At 43.6% G+C, this 25,733-nt stretch overlaps 1 protein-coding gene across 3 annotated transcripts; it reads left to right on the top strand.

Moving 5' to 3' along the window:
* The first annotated feature begins 1,295 nt into the window (after positions 1-1,295).
* On the top strand, positions 1,296-25,133 carry LOC147251254 (uncharacterized). 3 transcript variants are annotated; one of them, XM_086221779.1, is made up of 19 exons: positions 1,296-1,512; positions 2,799-2,970; positions 3,220-3,397; positions 10,287-10,483; positions 11,037-11,140; positions 11,436-11,500; positions 12,090-12,345; positions 13,846-14,039; positions 14,637-14,762; positions 14,915-15,043; positions 16,722-16,844; positions 17,687-17,822; positions 18,367-19,802; positions 20,083-20,934; positions 21,218-21,513; positions 21,639-21,735; positions 22,098-22,671; positions 23,257-23,386; positions 23,611-25,133. In XM_086221779.1, exons 2-18 carry the CDS (start codon positions 2,966-2,968, stop codon positions 23,373-23,375), a joined length of 4,887 nt encoding a protein of 1,628 aa, XP_086077905.1. In that variant the 5' UTR covers positions 1,296-1,512; positions 2,799-2,965; the 3' UTR covers positions 23,376-23,386; positions 23,611-25,133. The 3 variants fall into 3 exon arrangements, with proteins under 3 accessions (XP_086077905.1, XP_086077904.1, XP_086077906.1); XM_086221778.1 differs by having other exon boundaries at positions 12,087-12,345; XM_086221780.1 differs by lacking the exon at positions 2,799-2,970 and having other exon boundaries at positions 12,087-12,345.
* The last annotated feature ends 600 nt before the right edge of the window (positions 25,134-25,733 follow it).

Below are 25,733 nucleotides of genomic sequence, written 5' to 3'. Positions count from 1 at the left end.
AAGCATGTCATATACATCCGACAACAACATGCACAATTGGCAGAATGACCTTGACAGGCAAGTTTAAAGCGATATTTAACCCCAAAAGCATATTTTTCATGTGTTCTTCATTCACTTAATAGTGTTATACATTACTGAGTCCATGCTCATGACACTGGACCTTGAGCCTGAGATTTTGTAAACTTGCCATTTGCTTCAAGGTTACATTTACATGGCTGGCTCTTCCTGTATTCTAAGGTCATATAAACATCTTTGTGACAGCTGAACGCAAGAGTGTAAATAATAAAAGAAACAATGGGACATTCACATTCAGATGTTTGGTTTGAGGTTAGTTGTATTTTGCTTGGTATCTTATTACTACACTCTATAATTTCTTTTAAATTTCAGTCATATTTTCCCCCAAGCTACTGTAGAGAGACAAACTAAACTGGTGAAGTAACATCTTCTATTAGCTCTGAGCCCGTAACCACCTTTTTGTACATCTTATAACTTTACATAAATAATCTGTAAGGTTTCAGTACCTGGAGTTTCTGTGTATTTTAAATATATACTTAGGCAATGCATATTCCAATATACACAATATACAGGCAAAATCAATTGAATTCTCTATGACATAAAATAAGAATATTGAAGTAACAAGGATGTGTATTTGGATATATATTATGAAAAAAGAATATGTTTAGAGGTCAATGTGTAGTAATAATATTGCAACGTATTTTTTTTAATCTTTACATCATAATAATTATCTAAGTTTTTTACGTTGCCAATACTATGTAAATATCTTACTTGCTGTTATGTTTTGATGTTGCAATGTGGACCTGAAGCAGAGTAGCGGATTTTCCGCATTAGCTAATGCGAGTCTTAATGAAATCCTAAAATCCGAAATTGGCACTGAGTCTTCTGCTTAGTTAGTAAAGGAGGAGGGAAATAACATGGTCATGTCCATCCACACCAAGTATAATCTTGTAGTGGCTGAAGTACTGTATGTCTGTACTTCAGTGGAGAATCTTTCAAATATATTTATGAGCAAAAAGTATAGACGTTTAAACCCTGACACTGGAGCGATAGGAAAAAATAAAACGGGGTAAAGTAAGCTGTCGCATTTTAGAAATTTTATTCATCAAGTTATGCGTCACGAGAGAGATTTTGTACTTTGTAACGCCTCTGTTTGAGGCAAATGCAGTGAAGCAGGAAGTGCCGTCTAGTCGCTAGGGGTCATCAGAGGTTCAGTCTCCGCCACGAGGACTTTTCCCAAAACATTCCCTTTGCTACGTCACTAACCCCCGCCCCTACTCGTGCCAAAAGACTTGTGTCACAGTTGGCTTGTCAGCTGCATGGGATGCGCGGCAATTCCCGGATGTGTGAAAACTGTCACCAGACGATAAACGGTTCTGTTGTTTGATGATAATAAAGGACACCGGAAAAGTCGTTAGAAAGAGCGGCATCGTGGGGAACTCGTTAGCCGCTCAGCGCGAGCCTCTCTCGCGCCCTTTCGTCACTCCAAAGTGAATGGTAAGTAGCGTCAGTGACGGGGTTAGCTTGTAGCACCACGGCTCGCGTGATTGTTTGTGGGGGGCCGGTGTCCACAGAGAAACACCGACAACCGTTAGCGATGTCCTTGTCAGCTGGCTTACCCCCCGGTACTGATCCGGAAGATGGACGTGGACGTGACACTCGGCTAGTCGCTCTGAGGAAGGTGCCGCTCGCTGTGGTCGAACTTTGTGATCAGACATGGACAATAGCGCAGGCCGGGGTGGCCGTGCCTCCCCTGACGGCTCCAGCCACCTCACGAACAGTCAGTCAGATGGGACCAGTGAGGGTGGTATTGATCCTTCTAAATGTGGCGAGAGGTCACAAGCGCTGGTCCAGCATAACCGAATCTGATTAACTCTTTATAGATTCAAATACGATCGATAATCAGGCTTGAAATTATGTTGGTGCCACTGAAAAAGTTGTCAACTTTTGACCAAGTGATCAAAAAACTTAATTCAAAGAAGGAATCGACAAGCAGGGCGTTTATAGATATCAGTAAATCTCAATACCCAATTTTAGCCATGATGTTACAGTTTGTGTGAGGGTCCCCCCCCCCCCCCCCACCCCCAGACCATTTCATTCTGTTCTGATGTTTTGTCAGCTGGTAAGATTCATACTAACCAGTCATAGCCTGCATAGATGCCAAATCTATTAGGTTAACAAAGTGAATACTAGTAATAAGAATATGTTAATGTTTGTTAAATGCTCACTTGACAACATTGTAAAGGTGTACTTTTGTCTTCTGAACATTAGTCATCATCTGAATGCTATTGGTGTCAATACATTTCAAATGATACCAAGCCTACCAATAGCTGCCCCAAACAAACAAACAAAAGTAGAATTTAACAGCCCTCTGTTCTCAGTAACACAATGTTTAATATTAGTCTAGTGAAATAAGATACAGGTACAAACTTTGTAACATTTGGGTTTACAGTCTCATAACTTGAGGGTTTTTGTGAGGTTCTTGTTGTAAACTGTTGTCATCAGTAAGATAGTTATGTCATTCTTGACCTCAGTAACAGAAACTGTGACACCTGCAAGTATATAGGGAATTAGTTTGACTTGATTTATTGTGTCAGTAGCCTTGCAGCTGGAACATGTCAAGACCGAGTTCAGAATTAACCTCTACAGGTTCGGTCAGGCCATTCTAATTAGGCCTTTCTTTATTTCGGCACTCTTTTAGAATGGCTTGTGCTTCCCTATGAAAATTAGCTGGTATTTACCACAGCATATGTTTATATGAATATATATCTTTTCCTGTACAGGTCTGAGAGGCAAGTACTCTTGGAAAATAACAAGTGGTCTGTTGGATAACACTGAGTCACAGCTGCCCAGCCGTGGCAACCAAGTGTCTCCCTGAGAGATCGCAGCCATAACAACATAATTTATTCATGGCAGGACTTACAGTCAGAGGAGCAGATGATGTGTATAGATGTGGTATGGATTGGATTCACTGTCACAACACACAACACACCATAGCCTAGTCAACAGGCGTGTGCCTCCTCTGTTTCTGACTGTGTGTTGCTGGTTTCTTCACTCCAGCTGCTGACGCCCATGGCTCCAGCTGTCTGGTTCTTTGTCTGTCAGTTACGACTGGAATAGGCCTCAGCATACTGCCCAGTACACAAATGTCCAATCCAAACTTTGAAATTGATTTAAATGCCTTTATTTTATGGTTGATTTCAGGCCAAAGCAGTGTGACATGAGCTGGGCTGAGGAGGACTGGACAGTGGGACTGTCTGGGCGTGTCCTGCAAAAGGTAAAGGAACTGCAGATCCATCAGGAGCGTTTGTCCAGAGAGAACAAGCAGAAACAGCTGCAGCTGGACAACATTCATGCCACCCATGAAAAACAAACTGCAAAGGTACAAGCAGCCATATTGGTTCTTACATGAAGTAGTTATTCACACAAAAATGTTTGAAATATTCATATGATTAACCTTTCCTGCTTCTGTTCCTGACCGTGGTCGGGAGACACAGGGGAGATCCGTCTTCTCCGGGGCCGAAGTACCGCAGCTTCCTTCGGTGCTAACTCCCATAAAAACACTTGACTCCTCACTCATTGAAGTGGCAGCACACAACACAAAAAGTAGGAGGCCGTTTTGCCGAAGAGAGGGTTTATTAACTGGCTGCACTATACATCACTTGCTACCTGTCCCGGTCACCGTTCCATTCATGTCACTTGTCTCACTCACGTGCTGGTTCCGGCTCTCTCTCTTCTGGGCTCGTACAACATGGCAGCGCGCGCCTCTTCCAGCCACGTGCACACACTCGCTCGCTCCCAATCACACACTGAGCTGCCAGGACTACATATTCAATGAGACACATCCCACAACACTACCCCCACCATGGATTGGCAATTAACACTAATTCCAGTCCATCGAAACAACACATAAAATTGGTACACAATCTCTATATTTGTAGGCCTAGAAAATATGTGAAGAGGTAGCTATGTCAAACATATTGCACAGATCAAATAGGTAGGTAGTATAACAAGTGCCTATACAGTGATAAACCCGTAAACCTAGCTCAATTAGCAGTGTACACGAGACTGAGTAAACATAGAAATGCAATTGTCTCTAATTAAACAAAAGAGCACATTACACTTTCACACCAATTCTCTGGCGACCGGGTGAGACACTGACTAACTGATCTTGTAATCAGAACACATACATTCAGAAGGAATAAAGTGCAAGCATATAAGAATATTGCCTCTTTAGCTTAAAAAAAAACAATGGTAAACCATGAAAAATTGCTTCTTTTAGCAACGGCATAGAACAATGTTAACAAAACTAGAGTACAATGTGACCTGTAAAGCTTCTAGTGCAAATATGAACAGTTAGAGCTCAGTGATCCAGTCCCCGTACCGGCCCGGTCCTCTTCGCTAACGTCTGGGCCGGGACACTTGTTGAGCCTGTTTGTGTGGTTCTCCCACCGCAACCCACCATGGTCAAGTATCACATGGGAATAAGTGGATGAAGAAAGACCTGAAGGAATCATCAGCAGATGGAGTAGGCGGCCGGGAGCTGCTGGGGCCATCCCAGGAGGGAAAAGAAAAAAGATTGTGGAGCCCAGGGTCCTGGTCTGCTGGGTCCTCGTCCACATATGGTGGCAGAATCTCCAAGGGCATCCAGTCCTGGGCTTGGTCCAGGACCCAGGTGTTGTCAAGGGGCTCATGGCTGCTGTACTTCTTCAGCTGATCATGGTGGACAACTTTGGTTTTGGTTCCGGGGCTCTTCTGGATCCGGTAGACTAGATCATCCAACTGTCCCATAATGAAGGGTCCCTCATAAGGGGGGAGGAACCTTTTGATCTTGTTTTTGACATGACGTGTTCCCTTGACAAGATACCACACAGCATCTCAGACTTTGTACTAGCAGTAACAGGCATTCTTATCATATTGCCTTTTAGCATGTGTGAATGACTACCCAGGGCTTCCAGAGTGATGTTGCGAGCCAGTTCCAGCCACTCTCACATTTGTAGCACATACTCTGGGGCTAACGGTGCGACATCAGAGTCTAGTGGCAAACCGGCTACAAGGTCCACTGGCTCACTTATTTCACATCCGAACATCATGTAGTTGGGTGTGAAACCTGTGGCACTGTGCTTGGTAGCTCTATAGGCCATTACTGCATATGGTATCATTAGACCCCAATGGCAGCGCTCTGCAGTTGAAGCTAGAATCTTTTGAAGTGTGGCATTGAAACGTTCAACTTGGCCGTCAGACTGTGTTTGGAATGGTGTCGTGTGTGTTTTCTCGATGCCAGACAGATGACACGTTTCCTGGAATACTTTTGATTTGATATGCGCCCTTGGCTGGCTCATTAATGGCCTCCAACCAAGCTCTGATTGGTGCAATGCCTGTGTCGACAGCTTGGGCCTGGCGCAACTCCTCCATAATCCAGCCAGAAAACAGTGTGGTTTCGTTTGTATTGGTCACATAGATAGTATCTGTTTTAGTGTCTGAATTGGTCGGGTTGTTTATGCTTACCCCCACCAGACTCACAGCTGCAGTTGTTGTGCATGACTCCACCCCCACTGGACTCAGCAACCGGGAACTGGTGTCGGAGTCCAAATCGCACTGAACTGCAATGTGACTCGTGGTTCTCTGCTGTGAGGGGTCCAGCTGTGTCATGAAATCAACAATAGCTAGCAGCTCTCGTCTCGTGGTACAATAATTTTGTTCGGCTTTGGCCAGTTTGCGGCTTCCATATGCCAGCACACGTTCTGCACCATCCTGTATTTGTGATAGGACGCCAATACCTGTGTCACAAGCATCCGTGTCAAGGATCATTTCACCATCATCCAGTGGGTAGCCTAAGACAGGATCAGTGGTGAGGAGGTGCTTAAGCATGTCAAAGGCAGCTTGGTGTTCTGCACGCCACTGGAAGAATACATTTTTCCTTGTCAGACTGTGTAGCGGTTCGGCAATGGAAGCAAAGTCCTTTACAAATCTGCGGTAATAAGAGGCAAGGCCAATGAAACGTCTACCCTCTTGGACCAATGTGGGAGGGGGCCAAGCTTGGACTTAGTGGATCTTTGCAGGGTCAGTGGCCACACCATGCTCAGACACAATGTGACCTAAACAGGCAACTTTGCAGTGGAACAGAGAGCATTTGGCTGGCCTCAGTTTGAGGTTCGCTTGTTGAAGTCTCTGAAACACTTGGCTCAACCGCTGCAGCATCTCGGGCACGTCTCTGGCCAGCATGATGATGTCGTCTAGGTTGATAAGGCAGGTCTCCCACTGCATGTCAGCCAGGACACGATCCATGAGACGTTGGAACGTCGCTGGCACATTGCATAACCCGGCGGGCTCTTGGTGTCAGTTCCACCTGCCAATAGCCTGAAGTAAGGTCCAAAGTGCTGAACCATTTGGCTGTGGTGAGAATGTCCAGGGTGTCCTGGATGCGTGGGAGCAAGTATGCGTCAGTGATGGTGCGGTCGTTGAGTGCCCTGTAATCCACACAAAGGCGGTAAGTCCCATCTTTTTTACGCACCATAACAATTGGTGAGGCCCAACTGCTGTGGATGTGGGTGGCCAGGCCACTCTGGAGACCCTCACAGATCTGCTGGTCTGCGTGTGACTGCTTTTCCCCAGCCAGCAGACGAGGGATCTATCTGCTTCACTGGAGCTCCAGGCCAGGTTATTATGTCATGCTGTGTGAGACTGGTCCGGCCCAGGTCACCAGGTCCCCTAGAAAAGACACCCTCATAGGCACACAACAGGTTAGATAGTTCAAGTTTTTCATCATCTTTGAGGTCCGTGGAACTCTGGACATAGAGCTCCTGAAGGTGCTCTGGAACTGCAGGGAAGTTGTCTGGGCGGACTGTTTCTGCTGGGGCGCTGAGTGAGGGTAGAGCTTTGGCTGGCTGGAGGACGCCCGCAATGGCACCTTCTTTGATGGTGACAGCCTTGTTGCTAGGGTTAAAGAGGCGTAGTGGGACAACATTGGTGGGCCGAGCTTCAACCAGGACCCTGGCAATCAGTATTTTTTGCTTCTCCACAAAGCCTTTTGTGGGACTGAGCATCATGTCTCCCTGATATGCTCTGTTACCATGCACAGCCATCCGGGTTCAACCACTACAGTTATGGCCACTCTCACAGTGTGTGACTTTTGGGCAGTTTCTGGGTGAAAGTAGGGTACTTCCTCTCCACATAGAACTATGCGGTGCTTACCGAAATCAAGGCGGGCCTCAGCTTGGTTAAGGAAAGGGTGGCCAAGCAGTACTTCATTGCCCGCTATGAGGAAGTCCACTTCAAGGCCATGGTTGTTGATACTGACTGTTATGTTGGCCTTACCAAGCACCAGTACATCTCCCGGTCCCACCCTGTGCAAAGTCTCTACACCGGTTAACTGAAGTGGGGGTCTCATGTCCTGGTGGATGGCACTGTAATGGTGGAGGGGTAGCATCCTCTTCCGTGCTCCACTGTCCAAGACTTCACACACCTCTGCCCCATATACACGCAAATGGATGCTCATCTCACGATTTCAGTTCTTAAAGTGGAGCACAGTGGGCTGCGGCCTTCCATGGAGGGTGCTTTGAGCAAAAGTCTTTGCATTCCTTCGACCATCACAGTTATGGCAGCGAATGTTACCCTTTTTAATGTTCTTGTGCTGCTTTAGTGTTTTGGCAAATGTGCATGGGGGAAAATGATTGGGTGAGGAGCTAGGTGCTGGTTTAGGGGCACTTACAGGCTTATTTAGGTCTCTTCCTCTGACAACAGTGGCCCGGGGCCTGCTTTCAGCAAGGTTACCGGCCCCCGGCTGCATGGCACTGGTGACATATGATGCAGCTCTCTTTGTGGTTTCAAGGCAATGGGCTATCTCATAAACTCTGGCTAGCTTGGCTGGGCGCTTTTCTAACAGTCTTTGGACGAGTTCTGCATCACCTCGGCCATTTGTGAAAACTTCGACAGCCATAGCATCTTGCTCTGCCTCTGACCAATCTCCATATGCTATGGCTACTTTCCCATAAATTTAATCTCTGAACACATGGAAAGCCTCACCAGGTTTGCTTGGTCTTTGCCTCAGCTCCACCGCCACAGCTGTTGCGTGATCTGAAGAAGGGTCATATGCAGTTACGAGTTCCTCCAGCAAGCGGTGGTAATCCCATCTGGATGAGCGAGGGTTCCTGTGCACAATGGCGCCTGCGGCTCCAGTGAGGCAGAATTTCAGCTGGATGGCCATGGTTTTGACTGACCAGTGGCTTGCTTCTGCACAACTTTCAAATCTGTGAAGAAACTCCCCATGGTGTGCTGCCATCATACTGTCCAGCCCGTAGAATGGGTACTCGCTCCCTGAGGTTGTAGTCCTCATCACTATCTGATGGAAAAGAGTGACGGGGCACAGAGCGCAATGAATAAAAAGGATGCTTTGATTTAGCATGTCCATATTTAACAGTCTCATCTTTGTTAATGCAAGGGTACAACATGCTAAGTGTTTTTACGTCTGGTTTGGGAGGAACTAGTGTGCTATGCACAAAACTTCCCATGTGAGCCATGGAAAATGGGTTTGTGTCTACATAATGCACATTCAATGGCACGTTTGGGGCAGGGTATAGGAGCATGTAGACAACTTGTCCTCCCGCGGCGCCTTGACTTTGGCTGTCAGCTCCGAGGAAGGGATTTGTGGTGGAAGACGAGGCGAGGCTGCCGACCAATGTCAACGAAACTCCTCCGTTAGCATCCGTGCTAGTGGAGCTTTCATCATGCAGAAAGGGGTTGTAGGGCTCACGTTTTCTCTCCGCCCTACATTCATAAGCATGTACTGTATCTTGTTCATTTTTAACATGGATTAATGGCACAAAAGGATTGGAGCACTGTTTCTATTCCGTACACATCGGGAGGGTAGCGAGCGGCCGCCATGTTAGCTTAGCTGCTATCACAGTTACAATGCGGTCACTCGGCTCCAGCCGTTATTGTCCTTAAATATTCGGTGCTCACCACTCTTTTTATAACGTGAGGGTCCCCTTCGTGGCCGCCAGTGTTAACCTTTCCTGCTTCTGTTCCTGACCGTGGTCGGGAGACACAGTGGAGATCCATCTTTTCCACGGCCGCAGTACCGTAGCTTCCTTCGGTGCTAACTCCCATAAAACACTTGACTCCACACTTGTTGAAGCGGCAGCACACACACAAAAAGTGGGAGGCCGTTTTGCCGAAGAGACGGGGTTTATTAACTGGCTGCACTATACATCACTCGCTACCTGTCCCGGTCACCGTTCCATTCATTCCACTCGTCTCACTCACGCGCTGGTTCCGGCTCTCTCTTTCTTCCGGGCTCGTACAAAGCGGCAGCGCGCGCCTCTTCCAGCCGCGTGCACAGACTCACTCACTCCCAATCACACACTGAGCTGCCTGGACCACACATTCAACGAGACACATCCCACAACAATATATTCAAAAATGAAATATTATTGTGCAGAGCTGAGGCTTGGAGTTGATTATGTTTCCTGTACATTTCACACACTTTGTTCTTGAAAATTAATCACATGGAAGTCACACATAGGGTTTTTGGTCCATCGGTTCTTCCAGCTCTTTAGTCTTGAGTGAAATATTCTAGCATCAATTAAAGAGGTTCCATGACAGCTTGTTTAGACATGCTGGGAATGAAGCTTACAGTTTTGCAATCCCATTGCAAGTTTGGCAAGGATTATTTGTCGTAATTTGCTGTGATGATCCTTCCTTTAGCTTCATCAAGTCAAAAATGTCTCTCATTAATAATGTATGTGACAAACATTGTTAAGGCAAGAATCCTAATCCCATTGGCTCCCTTTTTGATACAGCACTTTGTCATCTCGTGATTTCTTCCGGTTGTCTAGTGCTTGGGTTTAAGACCAGAGTTATGTAATTTCCAACAGCCTTTCTTGTAATTTATGGTCAGTGCTAACAAGAAATGTTAGCATGCTCTTATACTGATTGAAGACGGCAACCATTATAAACATTTTGTGTGTTAACGCCGGCATTAAGAGCTTTTTAGCATCTAGCTCAAAATTTGCACAGACTCAAACCCACAAGCACATATTCATCTATTGTCTTCCTTTGACACATTACTAAAAAACAAACTTAATTTCATTTTTAACTGGAGACGGTCAACAGCATTGCACCAAAATTTGTTTCAGATTTTGTTTGAATATTTGAGATACACTGTATCACCGAGCCACTCGCATTGATTCCCAACCTTTATGTCTCTCTGAGGGTCTGTTTTCAAATCATTAATAACTGAAATCTCTCCCCCTCCCTTGCAACTCTCTTAGTATGAAGAGGTACGTGCGGAGCTCCAGTCCCTGCACAGGGAGCTCCAGTGTGTTCAGAAGCAGAACATGGTGGTGGCAACCAACAGCGAGCGCCTGTCCCAAGAGCTTCAGACCAAGCAGGCCCAAGTATGCTCTTTGGAGGGCCAGCTAGACGCTGCTCACACACTCAGCAACAAACTTACCCAGGAAGTTAAAAGGTCAGTACTAGTGGGAATCAGCTCCGTCAAGTTTTATCTGTGACCAGTATCCTGGTGGTATTCAAACAAAATTTCACAGTGAAATATTATTCATTCAACAGCTGTTACTTGGATTTAGACAGACTTGATCCATTATGGATGGAGGCACCGTCAGCTGCTCCTGACAGCTCAGGAGTCTGTCTTTACACCCTCTGAAGCTGGTAGATAGTAGGAAGTATGTTTGGAGGTACAAACCTAGAACAGGAAAGTCAATAATCTTGATTTAGAAATGAGCTCTAGTGTCCCAGATTGAGGATTCAGTAATAAAATACTTGACACACATGTCATCAGAAAACACAGCAGCTCTCCTGCAGCCTTTTCCATGACCATTTTAAAAAACACACTGTGTTCTTCTACTTAAATCAGAGATTTTACTGCATCATCATTCAACACATTCAACTCTCAGGCCAGACCCAGCTCCTGTCTATCTCGCAAGCCCAGCACTGAGGCCTGGGTGTCTGCTCAAACTTTCACTTTTCTGTACCCACACTGATGCCCTTTCCTCTACTGGCAGGCTGGAGGCAGAGCTGGAGAAGCTGCAGAACAGCAGCAGGTTACAAGACACCTCCCTGTTCTCAACACCCTGCTGGAATACAACCTCTCCATGGGAACACAATGGTAGAGTCCTGAACATTTATGACTTTGGTGTTTATTCTCACAGATGGTCTATCTTCTGATTTTCCTGTAAAGTGTGGAAAATTAAATGGAAACATAAACAAAGTCCCAAATGTGCTGAGAACTCCCTGAGCCCCTGTCCTTTCCCAACCTTTCTCTCCCTGGGGACTGTTGGATTTTCTCTTTCCTCTTCTTTCATGAAATCACTTTGCTTCTGCTGTTGTTCCTGTCAGCTTTGGTGGTTAGTTTAGGTACTTCTTACTAAGTCCACTCCATATGCTGTGTTTCTGTCCTTTAGAAAGCCGAAAGGAAGAGCGGCAGAGACGACAAGATGAAGGAAAGAACCGGGCGCACGACAGCCGAGTAAGTACCTGCATTTTTGGTGGGACCCTGGAAACTGTTTAGATTTAGCTAGAAACAGTTGTTCAGTAGTTGTAGGATCTGGGTCACTTTGTTGTCTGTTGAAGGCTACTCGTTTCCTTCTCACTTTCTTTCATGTTATTTCTAATTACCAGCAATTAAGACCTTAACAACGTAACTGAATAATTTTGATCCTTGATTCAGCAAAGTATATAGAGTTCCTTCCGTCAGCCAGGAGAAGACACATCCTCTGTTATTTATACTATGGCAGGAAATATTCAACGCGTTTGTTTGTTTGTTTTATATAAAATCAAAATATATGCAGAATAACGATAACCCCTAGTCTTGTTATCTTTACCATTCTTCAGAGCTCGCTTAACAAGGATATGTTTGGTATTATCACAAATGACTGATTTGTGTCATGAATCTACAGGAACAAGCAATTCTTCAGCAAAATAATGAATTTAATCAAATTGAAGAGATTTAGCCATCGAGACTTGTAGTCAGTGCTGAATTGTGTCATGTTTCTATTCTCTTCAAGATCACTTCCTTTTTTTTATACTTTTTTTCTAAAATGTCTTCCCTTCAGCAGCGTCTCCAGTTCTCAGACATGCCTACTGCCTCATTGCCACGACAACAAAACAAGAGCACACCCCACCGACACCCGTGTGACCACTCGGACTCATTCTCTACTCCCTTGGCTGTGTTTCCGTGGGAACGGGATGACTCGAGAGCAGCAGCCAGAAGACAATCCCCATCCTCTCCCCAGACACCCAGTGCTGATGCCATCAGTCAAGGCCAGTCAGAGCTGGGACCCTTGGAGAAGGACCCAAGAACACAAGCAGACAGTGAGTTGGGCTGCCATGCATTATATGTGTTGACCATATGAGGTCTGAGAATATAAATGCCCACAAACACACAATTTATGTTTTAATTAGTTATGGTAGTCACAGGTCTGATGCAGGGTTTGACAGAAATCAATAAATTAGCTGTAAGCATAAATAGATTTTCAGATTTTGGTCACAGCAGTCAACAATGTTGACCAGACTGACCTCAATAGGGAGCCTGTTTCAGGTCCAGGGGCCACAGCAGCAAAAGCTTAAATGTAGCTGCTCTTAAATTTTTCCTGGAGGATGTCCAGCAAACTGACTGGCCCGGAGAACTTTGTCTAGACTGTTTGCAATGTTAGGAACCAGAGTGTGGCTTTGGAGGGCCTGAAAAACTATATGAATGATATTACTCTCTCTATATTTTTAATGTAAGCCAAAGCCATTAAAAAAGACCCAGCATGTATAGGCTGAAAATCTTGACGCTCTGTATAAATGTGGCTCTTTCGTGGGAGTGTTTGAAGATGTTAGGATTTTAAATATCTATGGCTGTGCAGGCCATTCTGGTTTGCACAGCTAATATTTTGTTGGTTTTAGCATGGTGTATTTGTTCACAGTATAAAAGAGCCACTGTAGGAATGAAGACGCTCCATTGTGTACATTTATGTTAAGTTTGTTATGAATAGCATTTGAAATATAGCTCCAGAGTAACTGATTTTACAGACTTGGCCTTAGTAAGAAGAGCTTTGTAGTTATTGCTCTGTTTGCGCTACCATACAGGCCAGAGTAAAATCAGTATATAACCAGCTAGTTTATAAATAGCTGTGTAACCTCAAACAACACTTGTTACATAATAGTTGTGCAGAAATCTCTGGCTAGGCCGGATACGCCTCTGCCTGCTCTCAGGCTAACTGATGATGGGCAGCTCTTAATAATTGTGAAATAAGTCTCTCCTGTGTCTTAGCTCCATTATCTGTGTTTGCATGTGCGTGCACACACTGTTGAGACACGGGAGGGGGGGGTGGGGGTGCAGTTTTATAATCTACTGTGGATATTTGTGTGCCCCTCCTCTATAATGTTAGTATCTCACACACGTTTTTTTTAAAAACTAAATAATTATCACACCTCTCTAATCTTATTATTTCATAATAACACACACACACACACACACACTTTGGAATTTTGGTTAACCGATTTTAGTATGGACACTGAAGGCCTTAAGATTTAACTTGGTAATGTGATGAGCATTGTTTTTTGTCCTGCAGTTGCAGCTTTGTCAGTGTAACTTTTAGATACCTACAAGGATATTGCAAAGCTAATAGGTACAATACCTGCACCAATATTTCATCTGGTTTAGATTCCAGTGGCACCTTTTTCCTCTTTGACTCAGTAATTTTTTCGGAACTCATGCTTATTTTAGTATAACAACGTATAACAACCTCATTGGAGTATCAAGTTAAACAATTTTTAATATCAAACCCGAATGAGCTTTTTAACAAGTACATGTGTTCCACCCACCAGAATCTTTGCAACAACTGCAGAGTCATGTGTCTTCTCTGGAGGAAGAGATGTGCACGAAGGCTGAGATGTTGAAGTCGATTCAGAATGACTTGGTGCTGAGCAAGAAGAAGGTTACCGCCACAGAGCTCAGCCTGGTGAGAGCTCGTGATGAGCTCAGCCTGGCTCACACACGAATCGCCCAGGAGAGTGAACGGGTAACAAGACATCACTACTACTGTGATACTTCTAAAAAGTACTGTGTTTCACAACAGGAAAAGTATTTATAAAAATGTATATTTTGGCTCCTCTGAAAAGGGAAAACACATTGGAAATGTGTCACTTTGTCCACCAGATATTATATTGTCAGGAGTCTTGAAAAGTTTTCATTTGGCAAATGGTTTATTTGTCCCATTCCGAGCTGAAACTGTGTGTGCGTGCTGGTGTGTAACTCTAAGAGGCTTCTAATTAGTACTTAATTGCTTTGTTGTCAAGGGTAATTGTGCTAAGCTGTGTTAAGTGATTACTTTGGTTCGGATGGTAAATAGATTACCTTTAATCAGCATTTCAAGATTAAACCAAGGTAAGGAAAGCAAAAATAAAAGTTCAAGTTAAAACACACCACTTAAATCGCTAAACTGTTCAGAGAAATGACCTTTTATTTAATAAGCAGATGAACAACTCACATATTTGGAAATTTGCCTCTAAAACTTGGAACTTGTGATAAAGTGCAGGCATACATCCTCAAAGAACTTAAAGTTGCGAACACAAGACGGCCTTCTATCTTTAAGACTTTGTGTTTGTGTGCATTGCAGACGTCTGGAGCTGAGCAGAGGGTCAAGCAGCTGCAAGAAGAGTTGAAATGTCAGAGGCAGAATGCTGAGAGCAGCCGAATGCAACACCAGCAACGCAGCAAGGAGTTGGAGAAGCAATATCAGAGGGTGAGACGAACAAAGAAAGCTGTTCCACTAAGAGAAACAACAATTAACTGACATGATTTGCGTGGACACAATTGTAATCCATATTCCGTCTTTACAGTTGAAGATGGTGGCTCAGATTCTGTTGTGCGTGTGTGTGTGTGTGTTTTTTTCAGGATTTGACAGAGCTTCAGAAGGAGAGACAGTGTCTTGAGAAGCAGCATCAGCAGGAGGTTAACAAGCTGAACCAGGAGCTCCAGCAGGCCAGGACGCTTCACAATGCCCTGCAGGCTCAGGCCGACAAGGTACATACACACCCATTACACATATGTACAGTATGCACCAGAACACACCGCTGGAATACATAAATAAACTCCCTAGAGTACTGTACATTTTCATATATTTGTTCTTAATCAAAACTGAGAACCAAAGGATTTTTCTACATTTTGTTCATCGGTTGGTTTCATGTGTCTGACCTGTTTTCTCAGCTGTTTCCTGCCTCTCTCTTCTGCTTTTACTTTCTCTGTCCTTTCCTTTCCCTCATTCTCCAGGGACGTATATCTATTGACCTTTGGCACAAGTAATTTATCTCACTTCTCCCACGCTTGCTTCTTGCCCTTGTTATTTTCTCTCACTCTCTTTTTCACTCTTGTACTCTGTGTTTGTGTGTGTGTGTGTGTGTGTGTTTTTTCTCCCCCCCACCCCCCACCTGCTCTCCTCTCCGCTTCGTCCCTTTCCTCTCCTCTCGGTTCCTCCCCAGTGGCAAGGTTGAGCAACAAAGGTAATGACAGTGTGATAGAAGCGAGTGCTTTGGTTTTTTTCTTTTGGAAGCGTGAAACAAACTTATAACATATATAGTCAGCACTCTCAGTAAGAGAGGCGTGCAGCCATGTCTGCAGCATGCGGGGGAAGATGAATGGAATCTCCGTGTGAAACTATGTTCTGAGCAAATTGCATGACGATAGCAAAACATGGTTTTCATTTTTTTCTGTAAATTTGTTTGCCATAAACACATGAAGAAACGCTGTGGTGTTCCTTACTTTGATCGGAAGCACAGTAATACTAACTTCAATAAAACAAATCCCCAGATTTTAGTCTCAGTGTTGACTCAAAAGCATCATGTAAGCCTTTATAAACCACTCAGATGATATCTTAAAATGTCCGATAAGGCTTCAGAGAGTACACAGTCGATTGAGGCAGCACCGTTTGTGTTGAATTAAACATCTACGGTCATATTGACATTCGGCTACTGATAGTGAACTAATGCATTGCTCTTTCTGGATTGAGTTTCTTTATAAAATGTGTACGTGTGCAGTTTCACACTCATCCATATCAGATGTTGAAATCGTCCAGCTCTATGGTTCCCAAATTTATTTCGTTGATGCCCCTGCCTTGGTAAATCTGAGGCCCCCTCACCCCTTAACTTTGAGAGAGCACTCAAGTATTTCATTGCATTTTGTATTTTTGAACACGACACTAATAGATAAAGTGGAACTTGTCGGTCAGTATGATTCAGGCTCTTTGGACGTCATTAAAAAATACATTTTAGTTTGTAGTTTTGTTTGTAAGTCATCTAGCCCTGATAAAAACACCCATGAATCATTCATTCAACACAGTTAAATTGCCAGTATACATTTATAGCTCTACTCAGGTATTATGTCAGCATAACACACAGTAAAGGTCGTAAAAAGATAGTTCAAGAAAGTGAGAGATAATAACAAAATTGTGGGATTAGAAGATTTAAAATGTTGATATTTAATGGTTAATAGAGTACGTTAAAGTGTTGCACTTCTTAAAGAGATGCTCATGTGCACCATTGCAGAAGATGATTAACAAGCTTTCATCAGCACTGATGGGAAGCAGAGGAAGCAGATGAGTTACAGCCTGCGGCACATGAGACTCTCAGCTTATGCTTGCTGTCGATTGCTAATTGCTCTCTTCCATCTTTTCCCTTCAATCGAGTCACACTATATTTTGTGATAGCTTTCTTTGCAGAAGCAGGCCCTGGATAAAGAGTTGGATTCTATAAGGGAGAAATTGAAGTGGACAGAGGGACAGCTGCAGGACAGCCAGAAAAAGGAGGCGCAGACACAAGCCAAACTGACGGTGAGACATAAACATACACAAGCTGGCGACGGTCAAGTGCCAGCCGTCTAAATGCATCAATTATTTATGAACTTGTCTGGGGATTTATGATGAACCCAACTCTGTAAATTTTTAAACAGCGTCATAATGTACCATATGCCAGTCATACAGTTTGAGTTTTATGGTATGTACATTTTAAGTAAATAGAAGTCAATAGATGCCTCTCTGATCATCCAGATGCTGTTCAGCAACACTTGAGAGGATTTCTCAGGACCTAAAAAGCAACCAAAACATTCTTCTAATATTAATTTTATAGCATGCCTCAATTACCAGCCACTTTGCCCGGCAATCAAATCTCACTGTGCTTAAAAATAATGTCAGTTAGCAAATCTGGCGATTATTCCAACTACAACTTTCAAACTAGTAAAGTGAGTCTCACCACATATAAAATTTAATACCAGATACAAACATTTGATTTAGTGCATCTCAGATAAAACTTGCAGTTGCAGGGTTGTTTGCCAGTTTACAACATATGTACTTACACACCTTTACCTGTGGCTTATTGTGAAACTGTGTTCACGACAGTTCAGTCCAACAGTAGCTCACAGTCCTTATCTTTTAGTCATGCTTCTCCTGTAGTTAGGAGTGACTAAATCTTAAACTGGGTGCAGAAGTGAAGACCCAGTTTTTGGATCTGCTTTCATAACATTATTCTGCACTAGTTTGTTTAGAGACACCACAGAAGCAGGTTAATTGATCTTAACACATATGCAAATGACTAAAATGAACTCAGTTCTTAAGATGAAAAGAAGAGCTCCCATTTGACTGCAATTATACACATGATTTGTGTGTTCACCCATTAGGAAGCGATGCGTGAAGCAGAGGGTGTGGCAATAAGTCTGGAGCAGAGCAGGAAGAGAGAGCGAGCTCTGGAGGAAGCGAGGAGGACACTGGAAGAGGAGCGAGCAGATGCCCTGCGTCTTCTCAATGAGCTGCAAGGTACCCTGAGCAGTGTGGACAGGAGAGAGGACACACCCATGCGATTATTGGTCATGGGATGTGTGCTAGATGTCAATATCTTTGGCAGTACAGTGTGAGAAATACTTTGCAGTATATGTACCGCACACCATGTAAATGAACACATTTCTGCCCCCTGTTGGTCCAAAATACATCAGCCAATATAATGTATAATTATACATCAGCCAAAATACATCTCAAATATCAGGGTTTGCCTAGTTAAAAAAAAAACCTCTTTTAATCATCTTCCTTTTCAGTCAAAAATATTACCAGTTTATTCCTCATTATATTTTGTAATACTAACATAAAGGAAAATAAGTCTTTGGTTTAATGCTCATTTTTGTTTCAGCTGAGTGGAGGACATAAGATATCTACACTGCAGTATTTCTGTTGAAGTGTGCTAGAATAGATATTTTTACTTCCAAAAAGATGAATGTTCTGTTGAGCTTTTTCTCCAACTCATAATTTGTTGTCATACATGTGTGATAATAAGCTTTTATTTCTGCTGTCTTTGTTTCAACTTCAGAGCAAAACACTGCCCCAGCCGCACCCATACAGCCTATTCATTATTGTCCTGGTGGTCAGAGCTTTTCGCCACAACCCTCTGTCTCTCGTCAATTACGAACATCAACCACCACCAAGACGCCTACAGCTCACCGAGCTGATCAGAGAAGGGGAAAAGAAGAGGAAGCACGGCAAGAGGAACAGCAAAGGGCAGAGATTACAGCTTCTTACCCCACTGACCGAGAACCTGGAGAAGGCATTGATGCTGAACAGATCACTGTCCTCGTCTCCTCCGACTCTGAGTGTTTACACAAACAAAGACACAGAGGAAGAAATGTTGATGAGGACAAGACTGAGAATGAAGTGGTGGAATGTGACAGCTCTGGGACGAATAGGTCTTCAACATTTCATTTCACAGATGGTGACAAATGCAGTTCAATGCTTTCTGAGGTTAAGACCCCTTCTTCCATGGCTGAGAAGTTCATGCCCTCCGACGCCCTCCAGAGGGAGAATGCAGTACTGCGTTCAGAGCTACATGACGTGCGTGAAGAACTCCAGAGACGACTGGAGGACCTTGAAGCTCAACGACGAGCTGAAGCAGAAGCCAGGACCCGACTGAAACAGCTCAGCAGAAAACATGCCAGCCAGGCTGTGGAGAAAGAGGATCAGGAAAAGGAATGGAGGGCACAGCTGGAGTGCGAGAGGGCTGAAATAGAAAGGTTGAAGAAGGCCCTGGGTGCTTTGGAGTCTGAGATGATGAAAGGGAGGGAGGACATAGAAAAAAAGAAGATGGATGACCAGGAGCAGGATGGAGTAAAGAATGCTCCTGAAGACAGAGAGAATGAAATGATTCAGCTTAACATCCAGCTAAAGCAGGAGCTAGCAGAGGTTAAGATCCAGCTGGCATTAGAACAAGAAGGGAGAGAGAGAGAAGAGCAGGAGTGGAATCAAATAACCAAAAATGAAAGAGGTGTTAAGATGGAGCTGAGCCTGAAACTGGCAGAAGTTCAAGCAGAACTTGAGGAACTCAAGCGCAGCAGAAATGAAGACTCACTGGACGAGCAGAAACTCTCTGCCAACAGTCCGGTAACATACCTGACTCTTCATCATGATGAACTCAACTGCAACAAGCTCCTCCCATCGCCGGAGCAGCATCTCCTCTTCTGCCAGTCCACCAACCAGCGCAACACTCTTGTATCTCAAGCAACATCAGATCTGATCCAGGAAGAATTAACAGTCATAGACAGTGAGGGACAAACTGGGCACGTCGTTTCAGACTCGACAGACACGACTTCCCAAAATGAGCTAGATAAAAGAAAGCCACTGTCCAACTACCAGAAGAGGGAGAATACCATCTTTGAGCTCACAAAGGAGATAGAACAACTACGGAGCGAAAATGCAAGGCAGACGCAGCGAGCCAACCAGTGCCATGATAAACTGAAAGCCCTTCAGAAACAGGTAAAAATGTGGGTATTCTTCAGTAGCCCAGGTCCAATAAAAGTATTTGCGATAAAATGCAAACAAATTAACATAATTTCTTGACTGAATAGCAACAGTTTTACTCTCAGTAGTGTACTTGACAAGGTAACTTTTTGCAGAATATAAAATGGGTGTTCATCCATGCTGCATGTCTGAATGCAAACCACTAACTACATAATTACATTCAGGTGTTACCGCTTGATTTTTATGTTCAGACATGATTTTTTTTTTTTTAACATTACCTCTCTTTCTTTCTCAGGTGACAAATCAGACCAAGCAGCTAACTATGGGTTTTGAGAAGCAGAGCCAACACATTACAGAACTTATAGCAGAGCTACAGGAGAAGGAGAGCGCCCTCCTCGGGCAGGTAGAAGAGCTGAAGCTCTGCAGGCAGGAGCTGAATGCACTTAAGGCTGAAAAAGAGGGAGAGGAGGAGATGATGGTCAAAGAGATGGACAGTAAAGGCCAAATAGAAGACAGACAGGAGAGGAAAAGGCAAGATGAGAAGTCACTGGATTCCTCAAAGCTTCAACCCAATCAGGAAAACAAGATGGCTGCCCCCCTCCTCACCACAAACTCCCTGACTGACTCTAATGCACAGACAGATGCTGATCAACCAGAGACTGTGACATCTGATGCTGAAAAAAAATCTATCAGTAAGGAAATGGGAAATGCATCTGTGCTGTCAGAGACGCTGCATCAAGTGTCTGTGGACTCCGAGGAACCTCAGAGCAACCTCTCCTCTGGTTTTGTAAAGAGGGAGACTGAATGTGGTCCAGTTGGAAGATCAGCAGATGTGGTTCGACAACTATTCACACTCCAACATGAGAATCACCTTCTGAAACAAAGAATTGAATCCTTGATGATCTCCAACACAAGCCACTTAGCACTACGCACTCAGAGTGACAACCAAGACCCAGTCAAACAAGACCAAAGCACAGGAAGTAGTGATCTCAATACCAGAGCAGCAAGGACACAACAGTCACTGATGAGAACTATGATGACTAATGAAGAGGGACCAGATTTTGAAAGGGAAGATGAATGGATGGTCGGGACTGCCAAAGAGCCAGAAACAGCTTCTCAGCATCAGATCAATCTTCTACAGCAACAGGTATCAAAGTTCAGTGTTGAAGCAAACAAGAGAGACAAAAATGTTGTTTCGCTGGATCACTTGGAGCTTAATTAAGTATATAATGGGGTGTAGAAGTTGAATTCATATCCTCCCTTAAATATTTATACATCATGTAATCAACCCAGTTTTTTTTGTCTATTGTAAATAGAAGGTGCAGAAACCCGACATGATACAATACAGAGTGATTACTAATTAAGATTGTCTTGCCATCTATGCATTTCTTGTGTGTTTTGAATCTTGTCGTGTTTCCCTTCTTGTCCAGGTGGTGTCACTGTTGAAGCAGCTTCACACTCTCTCTGAGGAGTCCCAGCAGCAGGCGGAGGAGCTGGCTGTCTGGAGACTGGCCTCTCAGCCTGCCTCATCATTTGACCAGATCCATCCAGACACAGACCAGATCTCCAGCCAGACTCTGATGGGTCAGACCCACATTCAGGCTCTTAAGAAGCCAGCACCTTTAGGTGTCCCCCAAAGCTCTTGCCATGTGTCAGTCATCAGAGATGATGAGGTCTTCCTCTCCTGCACTTCCAACAAACTTCATGGTCGCATGCTGTTCACTAGGTAACACACTTTCTCTCATGCTGGGAGTACTCGGAACACATTCTGAACCTCATGCTTATTTGACCATCGAACCTCTGCATCTGCTAACAGCTCTTGTGTCTTTTTCATCCTTGTGTTACGACAAGACTACAGCAGAACAACGTCTCAGAACCAAGCCTTTACCCTTCTAGAAATACTTCAGCACGTGAGGACAACAGTCAGCACGTTGCTGATACTGACAAGGTGGGCGAACGAATGTTTGATTGAGGACTGGATTTATTTTTCCTATGCTTTTCATACAAATCTGTTATTTCTTTAAGAAATAATGATGAGCTCTTGGAAAACTTGTAAGGGAAATTGAGAAAGTATCTCATGGGTAAATTTATAATTAAATGCTTGTTTAACTGTAAATTGCAAAGTTGTACGAAATTATAAGAAAGTTGCAGACCTGTTCCCTTTGCATCAAAACTAAAAACCCCTGTTCTTCTCGCTGGTGCTCTAGTTTACGTTCGTTCCCAGTGTTGACTTCGTTATAAGCACACTTTTTTTTTTTTTAAACCTTTTTAAGTATGCCACTAATTGGTTTGATTTTGTCTTTATTTTAGGAGTCTGAAAAAGAAAACCAGGATATCTGCTTGTTCAAACCGTCAGATACCTGTCCAGCCCAGTACAAAGACAAGAGAGACACTGAACTTATCACAACATCCAATGAGAAAACGAGTCAACAACCCACCACCAAAGATCCCAAGAAGACCTCAACGTGCCAAATCAGACCCACAGAGTGTCTCATGGGACATCCTGATGCCAAACCCAATGAAATCAACATAACCACTGACTCCTCCGTGAGAGATGTCAGGAAGACGGGAATGAGAAATGTCAGCAGTCAAACAGAGACAAGTTTGTACCCCTGTAGATCTCTAAACGCATCTGAACTGCACTGTGCATGCACACAGACTGAGGAAGACGAAGACGAAGACTTGGTGGACTCCCCTCCTATTTCTCCTGTGCCACCATCTGAGGAGGAGGCGAGAGACAAAATCTTGTTTTCAGGTTCTTTCCCCATCCCGGCTGATCCAGCGCGCCTTGCAGAAAGAATACGGCGAAACAGAACGCAGCTGTCGGCTGCATACGATGACACAGAATATGAACCGTATGGACTGCCTGAAGTCGTCATGAAAGGTAGATTTTTTTTCTAGGACGTCTGCAGGGAATGTAGCCCACTAAAACAACCAAGGTTTTTTTTTGTTCCATTTCATTGAGGTTAAACATCTCGCACGTGTTGATAATGGGTCAGTGTTTAGGTCAAAGTTTTGGTCATTCTTTTAAAAACAAGGGCAAATTTGAATGCTAAAAATATAAACTGCCATGATGGATAACTGTGGTTTTTGTTTTTAAAAAGTGCAGTAATCTGCGACTCGATTTACACCGCTTATGTCTCTTAATACTCTGAGGAAAACGCCTGTTATTGTTGAAACTAAAGTTGTTCACCTTCCGAAATCAAAGCCAACAAATTGTGTTTTATTTTATAACTCTTTTTAAAGTTGTGCTTGGTTAAAAAAAAAAAAAAAAAAAAAAAAACACTGAAAGAAGTATGGGAATCAAATGTTTAAAAAAGACAGAAAACAGATTCCCCGGTCATTTGTGACATTTACCTCTGTGCTTCCTCTCCTTACCTGCACTTTAGTTCTGTCACACTCCTGCCCCTCGTCTACTTTCCTCTAATCCTCTTATTTATTCCTCTGGTCACTATCTCCTGTCCTACAGGTTTTGCAGACATCCCCACAGGTCCTTCATGCCCCTACATAGTGAGGAGGGGTTTGTTAGGGACGGCTGTCGTTCCCGTCTCTCAGAAAGACCCAGTACAGGAGGAGGAGACTGATTAAGATAGCCGCAGGTACCTTCCATAGACCATCTTCACTGGGTTTGTAAATTTAGGTCGAGCATTACAATTATCTACAATGAGAGTCAATAAGTTCTTCACTCTGCGTACTTGGAGGTAACTTCACTTGGCTTCCTAAGAGAGCGTCAATTCTCGCATCCAGTAGATCAACCCTACATTTAAAAGTTGAGATCTGTTTCCTTGTCTGAGTTTAAAAGACTGCATTTATGCTTTTGCAGGGTTTCCAACATGCACACATTAAAACACCTGATTGCTGCAGCCTGACAGGAACCCTCACTGATGACAACGGCAGCTACACAGGGGCGCTCCAGCCACCAGCAGCCTGAACATCATCACACCAATGTGCGAGCAGCCTCTGTTAGCGCTGAAATACACCAAGGTCTCCTGTACAAGTGCTTGCAGGTAACTGGGCCTGCAGTGCCTCTCCACAGCGGATCTAAATAAAATGTGTTACTAGTCACTTCTCTGTCCTCAAATAGCTGTGTGGAGGCTTTGAAGTCCATCAACATCTTTACACCTACATGTACTGTAGTGTATATTAAGCTACAGAGGTAGTGATTTAGTCTTGTTTGTTGATGTGTCTCCAGTTTTAAAAACACTTTTCCCAAAGAGACTCTTTAGATTAAGTAACTTAATATTAACTTATGGGTCTAGATTCGGCCTGCTGAATGAATGACTCAGTGCCTCGTTCTTGTCAAGATAAGTTAGACATGTTTTCCAAAAAGGTAAAGCCACCAGAGCCTGTGTTAAAATGTCATATTTTTTTCCTTGTAATTCTTGAGGGTTTTTTTTTTTTTATGGACACTTGAATGTGTTTTAGTGTAGGGCAGGTGTTTATGAAACATGTGAAAGTGTGTATGTGTGTGAAGAGGTCAGCTGCGCATTTAAACACACGCGTCTTCATCCTGATGTTATTGTGTGCGTTAGTGTGTGGGTGGGTGGGTGTGTGTGGGAGTGAGAGAAGGGAGTACATGTCTATGACTCAATCGAACCTGCGTTGGTTTCCGCTCCATGTATGGTGATACACACAGTAGAGTTCCTTCTCTTCTCCCTCTGCTGCTTTACTTTTCGGTCTTACACTAATGAGCGCTGATTAGTTAGCTCTGTTTTGAAATTGACCAAAAACGAAGGTTTTTTTTAATTTCCCTTTTATTATGTATAATCAGATATTATTTATTTCACAGGTGTAATTATTTTCGAATTATGTTGTTTCTTGCACAATTGCGACTGTGCCACAAACAACATCAGCAGCCCACGTGTCTGCACATGGTAGATTTTGTTCTGAAGATGAGTTTTGAGTTGAAATAGTTCTCCTCTAAGAGAGGATTTCACAACTTTATTTGCCTAAACGGTCTGACCTGTTAGGCTCTATTCCAGTGACTTGAAATCATTAAAGCTGTGTTCTCAAGACACATTCTTTTTTTTTTCTTTTTTTTTTTAGTTTGACGTGATTTGATGTTCACGTTTTATTCTGAGGTCCCTCCCGACCATGTTTTTTTTTTTTTTTTTTGTCAGTCAGAACACCATGAACTGTTACTGCCACTGTGACTCGTTGCCATTAATTAGCCACCTACACACACACACACACACACACACACACACACACACACACACCTTCTACCTATTAGCTGCCTTGCTTTCTCTGGGATCTGTATTCTTTTGGCAGCGGGGTGGACTGGTTGGTCATCTGGTGTCTTCTCCAGGATATGTGAATGTGTCGTGTTGTGTTTGCGGCTAGAATAAAAGATTTGCTCTTCATTAAATTGTCTGCCTTGTAATTCATTTAATGTCTGAGGAATTGGGCTGCTAACCTGATGTTTCATTTTGATAAATTAGGTCTGTTGGGGTTGTGGCGGCTGTGTGTGCAGAGGCTTTTTAAAATGTACTCCTGGTGTACAATTAAGTCTAAACGAGTGCCATGCTCCAATGAGACGAGCCTCAAAGTATTTAAGTGGAATATCTTAGTGAAATCACATAACTATTTCCGCAATTACCAGTGCCCTCTCCCTTTGCCTCTTGGTCCCAAACACGTGGTTGAGAAGGTGCTGCAGGATTGAAAGGAGAAGACTTGGATCAAAGCATCAACAGAGGAGTCGGAGTATTTTGTGATGCAATTCCTTAAGAGCAAAAAAAACAAACAAAAAAACGTCTGCATCATATCTCTGACTTTGAAGTGTCTATTTTTGTTTCCCCCCCAAAAAAAGACAGAGGTTAGAAAGCTGAGGGTTTAGCAACCTAAGCCCCCCCACATCCAGCTCAGGAAACTCCGGGCCCTCTGCTTTTCCTCTGTGGTGACGGCATTTAATCACTCTCACAACACTGCAATGAACACAAGCACTCA

This window comes from Aulostomus chinensis, chromosome 13, assembly GCF_037954235.1.
Source record: "Aulostomus chinensis isolate RoL2024-O1b breed Wild chromosome 13, RoL_Achi_v1.0, whole genome shotgun sequence".
In the NCBI taxonomy this organism is placed as follows: domain Eukaryota; kingdom Metazoa; phylum Chordata; class Actinopteri; order Syngnathiformes; family Aulostomidae; genus Aulostomus; species Aulostomus chinensis.
The sequence above is the reverse complement of the archived record's forward strand: the minus strand, read 5'-3'. Positions and strand labels throughout refer to the sequence as shown.

Excerpts from the sequence above, each read along its gene's own strand:
- LOC147251254 (XM_086221778.1), top strand. Across the intron at positions 15,044-16,721 it reads TGCAGGCTCAGGCCGACAAG|CTTTCTTTGCAGAAGCAGGC; the intron begins GTACATACACAC and ends ATTTTGTGATAG. Across the intron at positions 21,736-22,097 it reads ACGTTGCTGATACTGACAAG|GAGTCTGAAAAAGAAAACCA; the intron begins GTGGGCGAACGA and ends TCTTTATTTTAG.